Below are 17,410 nucleotides of genomic sequence, written 5' to 3'. Positions count from 1 at the left end.
ACTTCTCGACGCACAAAATAAGCACATTAACGACATAGCTGTCCTAGAAAGGGACATTCATCAAACGACTAGACCAGACAGAAAGATAATCTGCTGTTAACAAGATCGGATTGTATTGGACAGTGCCGGAGAAACATTTATGATTGCTGGGCAGCACGAATTCTGCGGGTACAGCTCTCATAAATATCGCGTACGTACCACTATCAAGAGACCGATAGACTCTGACAGAGTCGGTTCGCAGACCAATCCTCGGATTATCTAGTATTCAGCGATTGATAAGGGACTTAGAACGCGATTATTGCAATTATACTTCTAGCTATCCGCTATCACTTGCTCATCGGCGTCAGGCCGAACTGGGAGCTGACCCGTATTGGCTAGAACCCGTTTCAACAGGCTTCCTGGCTTACAGTACATACCGGCGGCGCTTCCTAAACACCTTTTCAGGTCACCGCTCAGCAGTTGATAATATAGGGAGTTGGCTTTTTGCAACTCTGTGGTTCCTTTCAAGCGCAGTGTTTCAGTGACTGAACATCCACTGACTTGATCTGATCAAGGGTTGTACTGTAAGCCAGAGTCGTATAGAGTAATGGTCTAACGAGGTGGATTCTTTTTATTTGTTGTCAAGACAAGGTAGACCTGCCAGCTAGCCCCCCTGGAAGGCAGTGGATCATGGAGTGGAGCGACTAGATGATTAACGTTAGGCGTATCTTTTAGCAGATCCGGTGTCTGGACAGGGTGTGCAGAGAGCGCACTACGACACGGACGCTTCTACTGCTACGCTACGGCCGGCAGCGGTGGCATAGTGAGATACTCTCCACTTTCTTGGCGATTCAGAAGCACAAAGCACAGTAGCTCCAGCCATCGGCATTGTTCTTGTTGTTGGCTATACGGACTACTCTATTGCGGAGTCATGAAGTATTCTGCTCGCTGGGCCAGTCAGTGGTGGTAGTGCCTAGTAGTGTAGTGCACATTATTGCCCAGCCGAGTAATTGTTCCCGGCCGGGTCACGTTACAGTACATCCGCAACGTACAGGAGGTTTTGTCTGTCTGCCCTCGCACAGAAGAGCCCAGTCCGTAGATACGTCCCAAACCTACCTATCTTTGCGCGAGACCGGACGGCTTGAAGGAGCGCCTCCAGCGCTTGCGCTATGCCCGGTCGGAATTCTGAAGGTTTTTGGCTCCTAAAGGCTAGAGGCTAGATACATCCGTAGAGAGCCTGGCAGAGCTAGGATGTGATGCGCAGGGTTCGGCCAGTCAGTTTCACCCGCGCTTCCTTGCCCCTGTCCTCTTGTTCTTGTTTCCCTGTACGAAGGTACCTCATCTACTCCAGTGCGGACGCCTCATTTAGCAGCACGCAGCAGCCAGCAGCCAGGGCCTATACAGTACAAGGCTACCCAGGTAGCGCTAACAAGGGACAAGGGCAAGCAAGAATTGGCGCGAGCACTCGGCTTGCGAAGAAATCGAAAGCATCGGCGGCGTGGGAGCAGCGAGGGAAGCCCTCCCCTCAGCACTTTTCCCAACCTACTAACTTTCTCGTCCCACCACTACTCCCACACTCCCTGGCCCCTCCATTGGAGTGGCACACTTGACTGCCACTCAGTCATTATTCAGTGCTGTCTGGCTGGGGACTCGTAGCCAGGCAAGCAAAGCGAAAGAAGAGCTTTCTGGGAACTCTGGAAGTACCTAGTGACCTCAACTTCTTGACCGGGCTTGGCTTATCTACGGATAGTCTATACAAAGAAAGAAAAGCTTTTTACTTACTGTACTATTCTCCCCTCCATAATAATACTCCGTACAACACATCCCAGCCCATCCCAGCCCATCCCAGCCCCCCCCAGCCAGTCCGGCAGCTGCCCTGTTCCTCTCTTCTGTCCTCTGTAAACTGCCCAGTGCCCCCCCCCCCTCAACCCTTGACCCTCTGGCCCCTTCCCCCCCAGAATATCAGCTCGTGGTCCCCCTCGCTTCTCGCTACTCGTTACTCGTCTATTCTCACGCCTCTGACTGGTTATCTCGGTCCTAGCTACACTCCTTCCTTCTCCACCACCACCACTACTACCTCTAATCCCAACCTCTTCTTCCTACTCCTCCTTCCGCGCCGACCTTCGATCCACCTCCCTTCTCACCCCGACCTCTCTCTTTTTCCTTGGTAGGAAGGTGTTGCTCTCCAGGAAATGTGCGTACCCTATTGAGACATCCATCCTCTTGTTTCTCTTGCGCACCTCCAGCTCGAATCCTCTTGACTTTCCTGCAGCGCTGACTGGTGTACCTGCATTAGAGGTGGCAGAACATTTCCAATTCTTCAAACGACAACCCACCATCACCTCTCTCCCTCCCCACCTTGCCGCCAACGCCTTATCCTCCTCACTTGCGGGCGACGAATCTTTACGAGCATACGATTTCTTGAGACTTTAACGACTATCGCATCCCTCGAATCGAAGCACGGATCAAAAACTTTTCGAAGCGATCTTAAGCACAAGCATACCTGCAGCTTCGCGTAACTGCCATCGATCCTGTCGTGGAGCTTCAATCGCATTCCCAATTGGACTGGGTTGGATTGGATTGGTGGACTTCATTTTTCAGAATCTGCTCTTTTAACGACTTCTACGAGCCAAACGTCTTGCTTTTTAAAGTCTCAAGTTTAACTGATCCTTCTGCGACGCATGCATCATTTCTGTCCATCTCGATAAATAACACGGCTATCATTCGCGCGCTCGTTGAAACGCATCAGACTCAAGATCTTGAATGAAAATCATTTCACAGGACTTTTATGACAAAACATTCTACCTACGGTCCGGAAATAGTCTTAAGAAATCCATCTAACGGTGACGTCGTATTATAGCTGCTGCGAACCCTTGGTGATCCATCACCTAAGATTCTCTGGTCTCTTTCACGTATACTCACGAAGTTTTCGTTGAGTTCACCCATTCACTGTCCTTTTCGGACTTGACCATTCCAACCGAAAAGCTGGATCTCCCGTCGATCTCCCAAGTGCAAACCCGGGGACCCTCCGACATACCATACTACAACCATCACGCCGCGCAGAGACCGTCATATGTGAATGATAGGTTGCCTTCACTGTCTTTGCCCCAGCCGCAACAGGCATACTCGTCCGGTACCTCGTCACCCCGGGTTGGTTCCCTCAGTTCACTTGGATCATCGTCAATTTTGAACGGGAGCTCTCACTCCTCGTATACGACTGCATCGTCGAACGGGCCCAAAACTCCGTCTCCAACCCTTCCTACTAGCAGCGGACTCCCACCCTCCTTATCGCAAACCACCTACAGCAACAGCTCCCCTTCTGGTCCAGCATACTCCTACAACCAAGACCCATATCCCAATATGAATCACGGTCAGCAGGAGATGTACTATCCTTCGCATATTTCAACCGGACAGCCCCCACCACCACAAACGGTCACGTCTAGTGGGATGGGACATTATCCCCAGCACCAGCAACCGCCATTACTCCAGCCTGGCCCAGCTCAGTATTCACCAGCACCTGGTCCTTACAATCAATACGGATACTCAAATGGATTGACCTCTCCTCAATCCGCTGGTCATTCGGTGCCGGGGTCAATGGGTCAAGGAAATGTTTTACCTCTACCAGCCATGTCAGCAGGTCAACCAGGCATGCCAGGTCCAGGCTATGCGGCGCAACAAGGCTTTGACACCACAGGCCAAATAGCACCTCCAGGCATGAAACCACGAGTTACTGCGACATTATGGGAGGATGAAGGAAGCCTGTGTTTTCAAGTTGAGGCTAAAGGAGTTTGTGTTGCGAGGCGAGAGGGTATGTGGACGAATCTTTGGAGCTAAGTCAACATAAACTAACAAGAACGTTACAGACAATCACATGATCAATGGCACAAAGCTCTTGAATGTTGCCGGGATGACTCGAGGCAGAAGAGATGGTATTCTCAAGAGTGAAAAGATGAGACATGTTGTCAAAATCGGGCCGATGCACTTGAAGGGTGTTTGGTAAGTGCGGAAGAACCGTTGGCCCCAATTGTGCTAACACAAAGACGTAGGATTCCATTCGAACGTGCACTCGACTTTGCGAATAAGGAGAAAATCACGGAATTGCTATATCCATTATTTGTTCATAACATTGGTGCGCTCTTGTACCATCCAACCAACCAGACGCGAACAAATGCTGTGATGGCCGCTGCAGAGCGTCGAAAACAGGAGCAAAACCAGATGCGCAATACGCAGGCGCCTGGTTTACCCTCGTTACATCAACACCATCATCATTCTATGAACAACTCGATTGGTAGTCATCTACCCGGCCCTCAACATTCCCTTGCCCCTCATCCCAGCACTGTTGGTCGTCCTAGTATTGATCGAGCGCATACCTTTCCTACGCCCCCGACGAGCGCGTCCAGTGTAATGGGCAATATGGGGAGCTCGGATGGCAGTTTTCAATGGGGTTCGCAAGGGGGCATGGGTGGTGCTCAAGGTACAAATCCCCTGTCTATTGACACGGGTTTAAGCAACGCACGCTCAATGCCTTCCACTCCAGCAACGACTCCTCCGGGAACATCAATTCAAAGCATGCAACAGTACCAGCAAGGCTCACAACCGTATGATGCTTCACGCCAAATGTATTCTGCCCCACCTGCACAACAGAACGTGTATCCTCAACCGACGACCGGCCAGCAGGAGATGCCACGATACCCTCAACCAAACTCGTACAACATCAAGAACGAAATGGGACCCCCACTAGCGAGAGCACCTGGGTCAGAAGCGGAGCACCATGATACCAAAGGCGCAAATGGGCTGCTCCACCACCCTCAGGGACATGGTCAGGGCGAAGAGGAAGCTGACCATGAGCATGATGCAGAGTACACTCATGATAATTCCTCGGGTTATGATGCAAGCCGCGGGCCATACAATTATACCAATGGTCCAGCCGTCGGATCAATGCCTGGGGAGCAATCCCATCTATCCCCCGAGATGACTGGATCTCCCAATCACCCAGCATCTGGTCGCGCTACTCCGCGAACAGCCACAGCACCTCAGCCATACTACGCCCAACAGCAAGGTGGCTACAGCACACCGCCGCGGGTTCCACAACCACCATCTAGTAATCTGTATAATGTAATTAGCAGTGAGCGTGGAACGGCAAACGGAAACACCACCGCTGATGTGTATGGATCTCAGCCAGATCTGGGCAACTCGATACCGAATGGCTATGCGACTCAGCAGACCGTCATGAACGGTGCTCCTGCGAGCAACAAGCGCGGACGAGATGACGATGATGATGCGCGACCTTCGAGTAGAGGACCGGCCGGTGACTTGGATTTGAAAAGACGCAAGACGGTCCGCGAAGGTTCCGTGTCAGGACCAACTTACGACCCTTCTCTTAATCGAAACCGAGCCGCGATCACACAGCGGCGTCGATAATTATTCACGTTCCCTTCGAAACCTATCCTTTGCATATTATTTCCGGAATCAGATTCTGTCACCTAGATTCCCGCCGATTTGCCATCTATGCCGTGGCGTTGGCCTCCGAACATAACCAAAATCTCCACCACCACACTCATTAGACCAAAAATTTCCTTGCAACGTTACGATTGTTCTTGTATTGGGCCGAATCGCTAATTTGGCGCATTGTTCTACTTCTTCAGGCGACGAGTTTACGACTTGATATTTGTTAAGACGGCTAATGATTTACGCTTCGCAATGGGGGATGATCCATGAGACGATCCCAAAGATACACATGCAAGCGGTGGTTGTTTGAAAAACCGCCTATTATGAACCTAGGCGTGATGGACGGGCTCTCAGAATTGTCCCGATTCTATCTGAGATATTTCTTTGAGTGGCTACTTTTTAACGACGATTATGACTTTTCTTGCATTGCTGTCTCTCTTTGTACTGAACGAATTATGAGAGAATTAAAAGCTATTGTGGTTGCATCATCCATATACATCTTTACTTGGGCATTGTTATTGCGATAATCTTCATCTTTGGGGCGGGAGGCAGGCATATGAATTGGCGATTGCATAATTTGCAATGTACTGTCCAACCAGGATGAAAGTTGAGATGTCTTCGGTGCTTAAATGGTGACAACGATAGCAGTAGCTCTTGATATTGATATTGAATGAAATCTCTCACACTGTCTCATCGCTGACGCAATATATGCCAAAGGAGGGTAAGTTGACAGTCACCGTACCTGGTCACTCGAGAGTCGTATTTACATGACCACCCAAGCACAGTCCCACCTACGCTAAACGGGCGCCCGCAATGCAGCTGGTGCAGTGCAATTTCTAAACCAACGACTTCCCCCCATCATAAAACACTATCTTCATGTCACCTCGTCAACTCGATCGCTCCAGCAGCCAAGGTCGCTCAATCAACTCTGTAGACCAAAAAGCTAACCCTCCCCCCACGCTTGAACTCAATAACCCCCTCCGTAAGCCTCTTCCTCTCCACCTCCTCCACGGCCTTCTTCACACACTCTAACCTCTCCGTCACAACATTTCCATCCCCATCCCTATCCATCATCCTCAGCTCTGCCCTTCCAGCCCCTTTCGTGCCCGTCGAATACACTATACCCAACACAACAGCCTCCAACTCGGCATCGTTTAACAAATGCCCGAGATTCAATGTCTGCATACTGGGAGGCGGGTTGATGAGGTAAGCGGCAAGCAGGGAGCCAATATGTGGCCAAGCTATACGGGGAATAGCAGACTCGGAGTGTGAGTGTGAGAGGAGCGGTCTTTGGGTACCATCTAAGGTTGGTAGTGCTTTTTGATGTTGATTGGTCGATTGGAGTTGGAAGGAGCAGGTGTTTAGGGAGTCTGAGGGACAAAGGCGGTTCTTTGGCGGTGGTGTAAACGGACGGGAGATAGGAATATCGTTGGTACTTGCTGGGACCTGTCAGTGACTTTGCATGTTTTGGTGGCGATTGACAGAGTGAGAGTCGACAAAAGAGGTAATTATCAAGATGCTGTATTCTAGAGCCAATTGCTTGCTTTCTCTCCCTCTCCCTCTCTCGTCAAGTATCGTTTCCTAAAAATTCGATGTACAAAGACAGACTTACGTTGAAGTTGTCTAAGGTGCCCAATTGACCTCGCCGAGACACCCACCACAGCCAGCATTACTAAATAAATAAACTGTAACATTATAAAGTCTCACCAGGAGATATCTACACTACCAGAGCGAGAGAACATAAATTTTGGATGGCGGGATACCGTGTTTACAGAAGGGCAATGCTGCACTTAAGACCTCAAAAGGCTCAAACAACGCATCCACATTTCTGAAATTGCTCAGCATTCCCCTCGCGCGTACCATCTGTCAAGCGTGTCTATCTCATCTATCCTTGGTGATGATCAAGTTCCCCGAAAGGCCACGAGTACGTGTTTAGCCACGTTGAGGCTTCAAACGTTGCATGTGTGCTCAGGGGTAGGCTTTGACACCCGTCAATGGCGGCTCTGGAAAGCAGAGGTGGAGACAGGAGCACAGTTTGTGCAGCCAAGATAAGCTTATGTGGGGTATGGAATTGCTTTTAGCTGGTTTGAGTGGTAGAAACATGATCTGCGACTCCTTGGAGACCTGAGAGGACCGTGCTGTTTCACACTTTCTCATCGCTCACGTGGTTGGTGATACCTAGAACGCCTGGCTGAGATATTGAGAGAAATTCTTCATTGCTTATCTGGTTTTCGTATGATATCTGAAACGTGTTGGTAACGCAAAATTCGTGGAAAAGCTGGGGAATGCCATGATGGAAGAAAGTGTAGAGAAAGGGATTCGCCAATGAGACCAATCAGGAGAGCCACCTACAAACCATTGCAAAGACGTTTTATCTCCTACAGTTTTTTACGGCCTTCTCCACAATAGCCCTATGCTCCTTACCTACCGACAATAGGTGTGCTAGCTACATAATACGTGCGCTCTTTCTGCGAGAGATCAGCCGTCCTATCTGGCCTCGTCCCTAAGTAACTCTTCTGCTCACTTCATCCTGTCTTCCCTGGCTGTCCAACATCCCACTGGCAACGCCTGCTTCTTCCGCCTCCACTTCTTCGATGAGAATGCTGTGATATTTCTCACCACTCCCTACACAGACTCCTGATTTCATTCAAGCACGGTTACGAGTCGCAGATCCGACCCATACTCGAAGAAAGACAAAGAAGGTGGCTCCACTTTAGACCCTGATAACTCACCCAAGATAAGGAACGCACTCAGTTACCATCGTCCGAAATAGCAGCGGAAGAAGTGGAGACTGTAAACAGCTGCCATGAAAATTGAAGCATCCAATAGCATACTCATGTGTTGCCCAGAAAGAATTAGAGTATGGGAGGTACTCCTCACGACTCACACCTGACAAAAAGCGCACTTACGGTGCTAGAGTGACACCATCAGACCGGGCAAGGCCGCCCGCCATACAGGAAGATTCCTCTAGAGAGGTTTATTCGAAAGGTTAAGTAAAACGACGACTTCGAGAGTTGGAAGAAAGACAAGACCTCATCGTCATTGCCAACCTCCTCTTATCAGGCATGCCATTTGCGGCATAGAAGAGCATGAAACATGCAGTAGCTATACCGGGGAAGACGAGATCCAGTTAACGCAAGCATATGATATTACTAGGAGCCTTAACGAGATAAGCATAACGATCACTCTGCGGGCTCACTGTTAAGTAGGAAAATAGGGTACATTCTGGATTATGCGTCTGCAAGGAGCAGATGCAAGCGACACGGGACAGAAACGAGTCTCAACACGCCAGGAAAGTGTTCTATCTGGCCTTGTAGATGGGGAGCGCCAGCGACACGGATTGGAAATATCATCAGAGATGCAGCTGCTTGAATCATTTTACTTCGGTCAAATCGCATGAAGACCTACGCTTTCAATAATCCGAAGAAGGGATTGCATGGCAACTTCATTGTTTCATACATCTTCCCCGTTGTCGGTTTCCGTCTGCTGTCGAACTAATCAGGGCAGAGGCGCTAGCTATATTGCAAATACAAGACAAGAATGCCTTACCTTGGATATTTATTATAATCCACAACGAAGCAAAAAAGTGGTAGCAAAAAAGTCCCAGGGAATGCGAAGCAGTTACGAGACAGAAAAGGGAGCATAACTTGCCAACTTTAACCCACTGTAGGCCATCTAGCCCGAGGCTGCTAAAATTCAATTGGAAATTCCCTTCATATTTCATCATTCATCCTCAAATCATAAATCCTCAACGCCCAAGCCACATTCTTAATGCGACTTCAACCAGGCCAACATCTGACCGAATGCCTCGGTCTGTCTTGGCTGGATTGAAGCATCGTCTGGATAGTCCCCTGTAACGGCAAATCCGTGAGGCACACCTGAGTAAGTCCGAAACTCAGACTCGACATTGTTCTCCTTCAGGTACTTCTCACCATATTCCCGAATCTCATCGGAGAACAGTTGGTCGTTTTCTATGCAAATGAATACCAATGGGGCCTTTGTTCCTTCGAAATCCTCTCTAGTGATTGAGGTGGGATGGGCAATCGCTCCTGCCTTAATGAAGGGGCCCTTCTTGACCACGCCGGCTTCTTCGTCTGTAGGCTGCTGCTGACCCCAAGCCGCCGTGTCTGGTTTCTCCCCGGCTAAAAGCAATGTAATACTTCCGCCTACATCCATTAGCTTCATACTTCTCTTATAAAACTCATATTGATTAACCTACCAAAACAATAGCCGACCGAGTACACGCCCCCGCCATTTGCCACAGCATCTGCGTACTCGTCTTTGGCGGCTTCAAGAACCTTATGGACAATTGGAAGAGCCTTCTGTGGTGTATTTCTGGCCAACCAAAGATCAATCAGGAAACTCTTTGCCGTCTCCGCTGCACGCATCTTTACTTGCTCAATGATCGAGGGGTCTTTCTCTTCGGTGTACGTTGCTGAGCCTGGTAAGGGGTCACCAGCAAACATGTCCGGCATCACAACCAAAAAGCCCTCTTTCGCATAGTTGTCTGCTTGTATCTGGTTGTTCACCGAGTGAAGGCCCGTTGCAGCAGTCAAGAGCAGTAGAAGCTTTGAGGGAGCATGCGGATAATCGGCGGGTTTTGAAATGTATGTGTCGATTCCTCCTAACGATGTAATTTCCCCAGAGGAACCTAGGCCAGAAGCTGAACTCTGTCAGCATGGCTGCCTATATAAAAGGTACTTCTCATTATACTGACGGGTTGGTCTATCAGTCACACAGTGCTCCTATCTAGAATCAGCAAGCCGTCAACTACAGGACAGCGAAGAAGTCCATTGCTTACTCCAAGGCTTGCGCCAGTTTGGGCTGGAGTATCCCCAGCGACCAAACTTGGCGGGGTGTCCTTTTGGACATCCTCTGCAGCATCGCTCTCAGGGGCCTTAGTTGCAATGGTTGACACTTCAGGGTCAGCCATGATTATGAGGTTATTTGTGGGTAGAGTATGTTTGTAGAAGATGACGACGACGGCTGAAGAAGCGGAGTTGTAATGTTGTAATTGAGTTGTAGTATTTGTTGTATTCGTAGTTGTAGTTGTAGTTGTACTGATTCTTGTACTCGTAAAGTTACGAGTAAATACGTACCGCCTAGAAGGAAGCTCCCGCCATTCATTCCAGCGGGAGCGGGGTGGTGGTGGGATTTTAGCGCGCTGCAGCACTTTACGCGCGGGAAGTCGCGACGGACGCGTCTTCTTCCTTTTCATCAACACCACCACCACCACCATCAAAATCACCAAATTTCCTCTTCATATCTTGCCCGTCTCTCACGCCATAGTGCAGTGCAGCATACTCAAGATGGCAGAGGCAGCAAAGTCCCATATCACCCAAGGTGCTTTGAAGTATGTTCCCCGAGTCTTCTCTCCATCGAAGCTTAGGCCCCACCAGAATTCTAACTGTGGCAGCGCAATCTTCAATGAACCAACTACACTGGACCGAGATTATCCTGTGCCGATATGCCAAGTCGTCCAAATCAAAACCCTTGGATCGCAGACCGAAGGCACGCCGGAACGTTACAGACTCGTCTTGAGTGATGTGCAGAACTTCGTACAGAGCATGCTTGCCACCCGTAAGTTTCAGGTTGCCATTTCCCAATAACAACTACTTACCGTCTTCCAGAGGCAAACCATGTTGTACACGATGGAAAGCTAAAGAAGGGTTCGATTGTTAGATTGAAGGCATTCCAGGTCAGTCAAGACTTTCATCGCACTCCCTCCCGATTTGGTCTTGAAATATTACTGACTCCGACATTTTAATTCTACAGGCCAATGCTGTCAAGGGCAAAAGGTTTGTAAATGAAGATTTATTAAAAAACTCACAGCTAACCATTTTCAGAATTCTCATCGTTCTGGACCTCGAGGTCATCGAAAGCTTAGGAGAACTTGAAAAGATCGGAGAACCTGTCGTTTTGAAGGACAAAGATGAAGAGGATGTTAAGCCGGTGAATACAACTATTGCCGGGGGTGGATTTTACGGAAACAAACCAGCGGAGCCCACAAGACAGCAGCAAGCTCTCCCGTCACGAGCTGCACCAACAAGCTCAGCATCGCATGCCAACATATATCCTATAGAGGGGTTAAGCCCATACGCACATAAGGTTGGAGCCGCAAACGATCAACTTTTGACTCTGCTAATTCGCTGGGCAGTGGACAATTAAAGCCCGCGTCACTAGCAAGTCAGAAATCAAGGAGTGGAAAAAAGCTACTGAAGGGAAGTTGTTCAGCGTCAACCTTCTTGACGAAAGTGGCGAGATTAAAGCAGTGAGTATAACGGTCTTTTTGATATCACACTCTTCTGTTCCGTCCTGTAAATTTAAATTTGGAGGGGCAAAAGCTGACTTTGTAGACTGGATTTAACGAGCAATGTGATCAGCTCTACGACGTATTGCAGGAAGGCTCTGTCTATTACATTTCAAGTCCATGCAGGGTCAATCTTGCAAAGAAACAATTTTCGAACCTCTCTAACGATTACGAACTCACTTTTGATCGCGACACTACAGTTGAGAAGGCAGAGGATCAAGAGAGTGTTCCCCAAATGAAGTTCAATTTCACCAATATTGCCAGCCTTCAAGATATCGACAAAGACACAACCATTGACATTCTTGGAGTATTGAAAGATGTTGCGGAAGTAAGCGAAATCACTTCCAAAAGCACCCACAGACCTTACTCAAAACGTGAAATTACACTGGTGGACCAAAGCGGTTATTCCGTCAAGTTGACCGTTTGGGGCAAGCTAGCCACCAGCTTTGATGCCAACCCCGAGTCAATAATTGCTTTCAAGGGCGCAAAGGTGTCCGACTTTGGTGGCCGAAGCTTGAGCCTGTTGTCCTCAGGTTCCATGAGCCTTGACCCCGATATTTCAGAGGCTCATCAGTTGAAAGGCTGGTACGATTCCCAAGGACGTCGTGAAACCTTCCTTGCCCACACCGGTATGTCTGCAGCGGGAGCTGCAGGAGGTCGTCGAGAAGAGACAAAGACTGTTGCTCAGATTAAGGAAGAGGGCCTCGGAATGAACCCCGAAACCCCCGATTACTTCAATGTCAAGGCTACCATCGTCTACATCAAGCAAGATTCATTTTCCTACCCAGCTTGCCTGAGCCCGGACTGCAACAAGAAAGTTACTGATGAGGGCGACGGTACATGGAGATGTGAGAAATGCAATATCAACCATCCTAAACCCGAACACCGATACATCCTCACTCTCAGCGTGAGTGATCACACAGGTCAAATGTACTTGAATGCATTTGATGATGTGGGAAGATTGGTTGTGGGAAAGAGTGCAGATGAGATGATGGAGCTTAAAGAGAATGATCTCCCGGCAATGGAGAAGGAATTTGAGAATGCAAATTGTACTTCTCACTACTTCAAATGCCGGGCAAAGATGGACACATACCAGGATCAGCAAAGAGTTAGGTACCAGGTCATGAGCGCCATTCCCATCGATTTCAAGGCAGAGGCACACAAACTTGCGGAGCTTATCAAGTTGTACAACATAGATTGAGCGAGAGTGGATTAGCGCTTTTGAGAGATGGTTCTGTTGTGGTTCGGTCAGGGGATACGAATTAGTAGTAAATGATAGCACGAGATGATGTTTATGTTGGAGGTGGTCCCTCGTACGAAATTCCGGCGACCGTGGTAGTTTCCTTTTATGGCACAGCAAAACCAATCAAACATAGCAGTGTAATGTCAAGTGATTGAATAAACGCTTCAGAGGACTGGAAGACACCTATACGCCTGTAATTACTTGTCTAAGTTTCTTAATTGATAGTTTTGATCCGGGTGATTCAAGAACGAAACATAATAAAAGCTGTCTCACGTCAATTACTGACTGGTACAAGTCAATCTTGTTCCCAACAATAGATTCATTGATCACTCTGTATCTATCCTGTGACCTTTTCTTCTCTGAGAGTAAAGTGGCTTTTGCAATGCTTGCTATCTTCGCAAGTATCCACGAGTTTCTTCTATCACTTCATGTCATATCCCGTCAACGCCCTTATGCACCATCCATGCAATACGCCACCAACCAAGTACCAATCGTAGTCGGAGCAAGCTTAGGCTATCATAAAGCGTTTCTCGTAGGATATAGGCATGTTCTTCATCATTACTAGACTTTCTTCATGCCGCCCACTCATCAATAAGCGCCAGCCATCAGGTCCTCATCATCACCATTCCAGTCCATATCCATGCCACCGACACCCAAATCTGCGGCATTCTTGCCGCTGTTTTTCTGCTTTTGAAGCCACTTGATATAGTCTTTCTCGTGGGTCAACATGTGATCCGTGTGTTTGATCTCGTCTGTTAAAGCCTTGATCTGTGTGGTTGATGCTGCCAGCTCACGTTGGAATTGTGGCTCTGACAAGACCTGGCCGACCAGCGAGAAGCTGAGGACTAGGTTCGGGGAAGCGCTTAGAGTCGCGGGTAAGGAACCGTCGGCGATCATGCTTCGGACAAGGGTCTCTGTTGCCTGGACATTTGGAAGCCGGGCTCCTGTCTCAGCACTCGTGGTGGAGGTATGAACCTCTTGGATGGACATCTTGGTGTAGATGGAAGCGAGATTACGGATCTGATTCTTTTGATAGGCTGCAAGGACATGTAGAATTAGGCCCATGTTGCAATCGTTTTGCCAGATAACGTTGCCCACGTCAACCTCCGCCTTGAGTCTTGTTGCTGTACCACTTTCAAAGATCTGAGCGACGGCCTCGTATGGTTTGGCGATAATGTGAAAGGATTTTGCCGGGCCGCTGCCTGTGACTTTTGGTAGGCCCAAGAGTTTACCTTTCAGCAACAGACCAACTAAAACCCACTTTTTGTATGCATCAATCTGAATCTTGCTTACGACGCCATCTTTGGTTGGAAACGTGAAGGCATCCTCCAAGCTTTGATGGGCTTTCTTCCAGTTCCTAGTGCCCATATAAATCATTCCACGGTACAAGAAGTACTCTAGGACCTCCCAGGACTTGAGTTTCCTACTAAAGCCACCGTCAGAAGTTATGTAGACGTTTGGCGAATTGGACAAGTTGCATAGTAGCTTCGACTTTAAGGGTTTCTGAGCGGTTGGAAAGTATAGGATAGGTTTGTCGAGGGTCGGGACCGCATCAGCCAATTGTCGAGAACTTAAGGCTAACCTAACGAGGACGAGATGCTTGGAAGTGAGCATGCCTCCAGTAGGATCGTAGCGTAGAAGTGCATTGCTGACTGGGGCGACTGCGGCACCAGACTAATATACGTCAGTGACTTGAATCGCAATTCTTCGAGAGGAAGCATACTTGTCCGCGCTGACGAGCAAATTCCACAACTGCTTCAATAATCGTACTTAATTCCGAGCCCAAGTACCGAATTTGTCGAGGGTCAAAAGTCGCCAAAAATCCAGTCATGTTGTCCCACAGATTATCTCCCTTCACAGTTTTTGATCCTTTCTGTAGTGCAGTAATGGTTGCAAGTAGGGTGAAGGTGTAGGGTACAGTGTTTATGGCGGGGTTGATGAACTAATGTAACAGCAGTCAGAGACAGATTGAAGATCTGGTTGGAGTTCTAGAGAAGCTCACGTCTAACACACTTTCGCCGCTAGATGTATGCACAAGCAGTTTGCTGTCGGGTATGCTCTTAACGGCTGTAATCTGAGCTCTGATGCAATCGTCATATTGGGTGTCTGTGAGAGGAGTTGTTGGAGGAGGATGTTGCGGGAAGGAGAGAAGCTTCGGTAGGAAGTCGTCCATTATGGCTTATTTTTTAGGAGGGGGTCTCGGTGGGTAGAGTGTGTATTATGTTCGTGCTTGAGATGGTGTATGGTGGAGTAGATCTATGGGCAAGGTGAAGCTGGTGAGGCTCTCCCACGACTAGCTAGCTCCCAGAACAAACGAAGTTGCTGCTTGCTGCGCTACGCCGGCGGAGTGATTGTTGTACTCTGGGGTATATTTTCTGGAAGGGAGACACACGGTCAGCGTGTTGTGTTGGCGTCAGTCGACGAGTCTGGAGGTTGATCTTGACAAGGCTACGCTCTACGCTGCCTACAGTATGAGCTCTGGGTGGCTCGATTGAAAGGAGGGGGTGGCGTAAAAATCTGCATCGGATTTCTCACGCCGATATCGATATCGATATTAGATCAAACCTTAGCGGTAGATTGTTCAGTCATACTATATATGTAGTACTGCTCTGGCATTCTACTCTCGTCTTCACATTTAACTTTTGTCACTGAAAATGTCTCTCACCAATGCTCTCCCTGTGGATGCTGCAAAAGCAGCCAAATCGGCTTCACATGCCCTAGCAACACTGCCAACTTCTGCAAGAAATGATGCCCTCACAGCTATTCATGTTGCACTTTCCCAGTCCAAAGATGAGATATTAGCTGCCAATGCTCGGGATTTGACCGCTGCGAAAAAGGCAGCTAATGATGGCAATTTGAGTTTGAGTATAGTCTCACGGCTGGACCTGGGCAAAAAGGGGAAGTGGGAGGACATGCTGAAGGGAATTTTGGATGTTCGTGAGCTGGAAGATCCTGGTATGGCAGATCTACATTCCCGCATGACTTGTCTATAACTGATTTTGAGGATTGAAGTCGGTAAAGTAACGCTACGAACGAGGCTTGACGAAGGACTAGAGCTTGAGAGAGTCTCATGTCCGATAGGGGTACTTCTGATCATCTTTGAAGCTCGTCCAGAAGTCATTGCAAATATCGCCTCTCTTGCAATTAAGTCGGGCAATGCAGCTATTTTGAAAGGTCAGGAATAACTGCCTACAAGAGTACGGTTACTAATGAGTTGCAGGTGGAAAGGAATCAACAGAGTCATTTGTTGCAATTTCCAAGGTTATTTCGGCAGCTCTGGAATCAACAGTAGTTCCCAATACGGCAATTCAACTAGTCACGACGAGAGATGTAATCCCTCAACTTCTGGCTCTTGACCAATATATCGACCTCGTCATTCCAAGAGGCTCAAATGAATTAGTACGGTATATCAAGTCGTCTACCAAGATCCCAGTCCTTGGTCACGCGGATGGTATTTGTGCAATATACCTCGAACACACTGCCGATCCGGAGATGGCTGTCAGGGTTATTGTTGACTCGAAAACCTCATACCCGGCAGCTTGTAATAGTGTAGAGACCCTTCTGGTAGAACAAGCTTCCCTGGAGACTTTACTTCCTCCCTTGGCAGAAGCCTTGCTAGCCAAAGGCGTGTCGTTGCGATGTGACGCCTCCAGCAAGAAGGCTTTGACAGCGGAGCTCTCGCCACACTCATCTGTTATCCTTCAAGATGCAGATGAGTGTGATTTCGACACTGAACATCTCTCCCTCACTCTCGCCATCAAGACCGTGTCCACTGTCACGGAAGCAATTTCACATATTAATATCCACGGTTCTCACCATACCGACGCCATTCTCACCTCCTCGTCGCCTCTCGCAGAGCAGTTCATGTCCAGTGTAGACTCCGCCGGCGTTTTCTGGAACACTTCCACTCGTATGGCTGATGGGATGCGGTTTGGTTTCGGGACGGAGGTCGGTATCAGTACAAATAAGATCCATGCGCGTGGTCCGGTAGGTTTGGAAGGATTGATGATCTACAAGTACAAGATTCGAGGTGGCGGTCAAATTACTGCAGAGTATGGCGAAGGCAGTGGACAAAGAAGCTTCAAGCATGAAAAATTACCTTTCTAGATTGAGTCCTTGAAACCAAAAGCGTATCATTTTTAATATTTCCTGTTATCGGTTCTCAACACTTAAACTAGTATGTAAGTCTACTCAATTCTCTCAATTGTGCATGTGCCATACATTGAGACGTTTTAGGCGGTCTTTTCAGTTTCTATAACGCCTGCCTGTGATTTAGAATTGATAGATCTGGTGCTGGCTCTTTCACAGGATCCAACCTTAGTGGCCCCCGTTCATGTTTTCTACCGCCACCATATCTCTCTCGAAACGGCTAAGAATTGTTGCAAAGCACTATAACGACAAGGCTATATATCTTTCCACAGCCTACTTGA

General features: G+C 48.4%; 5 protein-coding genes across 5 annotated transcripts; 3 read left to right on the top strand and 2 right to left on the bottom strand.

The window, feature by feature from the left end:
- Window positions 1–2,907: 2,907 nt before the first annotated feature.
- Window positions 2,908–5,400, top strand: STUA_0 (Cell pattern formation-associated protein; the record flags this gene model as incomplete). The annotated part of the gene is made up of 3 exons (XM_031145975.1): window positions 2,908–3,787; window positions 3,843–3,975; window positions 4,026–5,400. Coding segments are annotated over 3 exons (2,388 nt in total), but the record flags the coding sequence as incomplete, so codon positions are not given.
- A 3,795-nt stretch (window positions 5,401–9,195) lies between these two features.
- tropI_1 (Hydrolase) lies at window positions 9,196–10,360 on the bottom strand (the record flags this gene model as incomplete). Its single annotated transcript, XM_031145974.1, has 4 exons — window positions 9,196–9,593; window positions 9,647–10,090; window positions 10,145–10,172; window positions 10,229–10,360. The coding sequence occupies 4 exons, from the start codon at window positions 10,358–10,360 to the stop codon at window positions 9,196–9,198; spliced, it is 1,002 nt and encodes a 333-aa protein (XP_031008390.1).
- Window positions 10,361–10,736: 376 nt separating this feature from the next.
- On the top strand, window positions 10,737–12,938 carry ssb1 (Replication factor A protein; the record flags this gene model as incomplete). Its single annotated transcript, XM_031145973.1, has 6 exons — window positions 10,737–11,007; window positions 11,058–11,125; window positions 11,203–11,225; window positions 11,274–11,535; window positions 11,585–11,698; window positions 11,784–12,938. The coding sequence occupies 6 exons, from the start codon at window positions 10,737–10,739 to the stop codon at window positions 12,936–12,938; spliced, it is 1,893 nt and encodes a 630-aa protein (XP_031008387.1).
- A 630-nt stretch (window positions 12,939–13,568) lies between these two features.
- csn-3 (COP9 signalosome complex subunit) lies at window positions 13,569–15,153 on the bottom strand (the record flags this gene model as incomplete). Its single annotated transcript, XM_031145972.1, has 3 exons — window positions 13,569–14,654; window positions 14,704–14,922; window positions 14,983–15,153. 3 exons carry the CDS (start codon window positions 15,151–15,153, stop codon window positions 13,569–13,571), a joined length of 1,476 nt encoding a protein of 491 aa, XP_031008388.1.
- A 481-nt stretch (window positions 15,154–15,634) lies between these two features.
- On the top strand, window positions 15,635–17,087 carry pro1 (putative gamma-glutamyl phosphate reductase; the record flags this gene model as incomplete). Its single annotated transcript, XM_031145971.1, has 3 exons — window positions 15,635–15,935; window positions 15,993–16,154; window positions 16,201–17,087. The coding sequence occupies 3 exons, from the start codon at window positions 15,635–15,637 to the stop codon at window positions 17,085–17,087; spliced, it is 1,350 nt and encodes a 449-aa protein (XP_031008385.1).
- Between the last annotated feature and the right edge of the window lie 323 nt (window positions 17,088–17,410).

Source organism: Lachnellula hyalina (genome assembly GCF_007821495.1).
Source record: "Lachnellula hyalina strain CBS 185.66 chromosome Unknown contig00016, whole genome shotgun sequence".
Lineage (NCBI taxonomy): Eukaryota > Fungi > Ascomycota > Leotiomycetes > Helotiales > Lachnaceae > Lachnellula > Lachnellula hyalina.
Note: the sequence above shows the minus strand (reverse complement) of the source record. Positions and strands in the feature narration are given on the sequence as shown.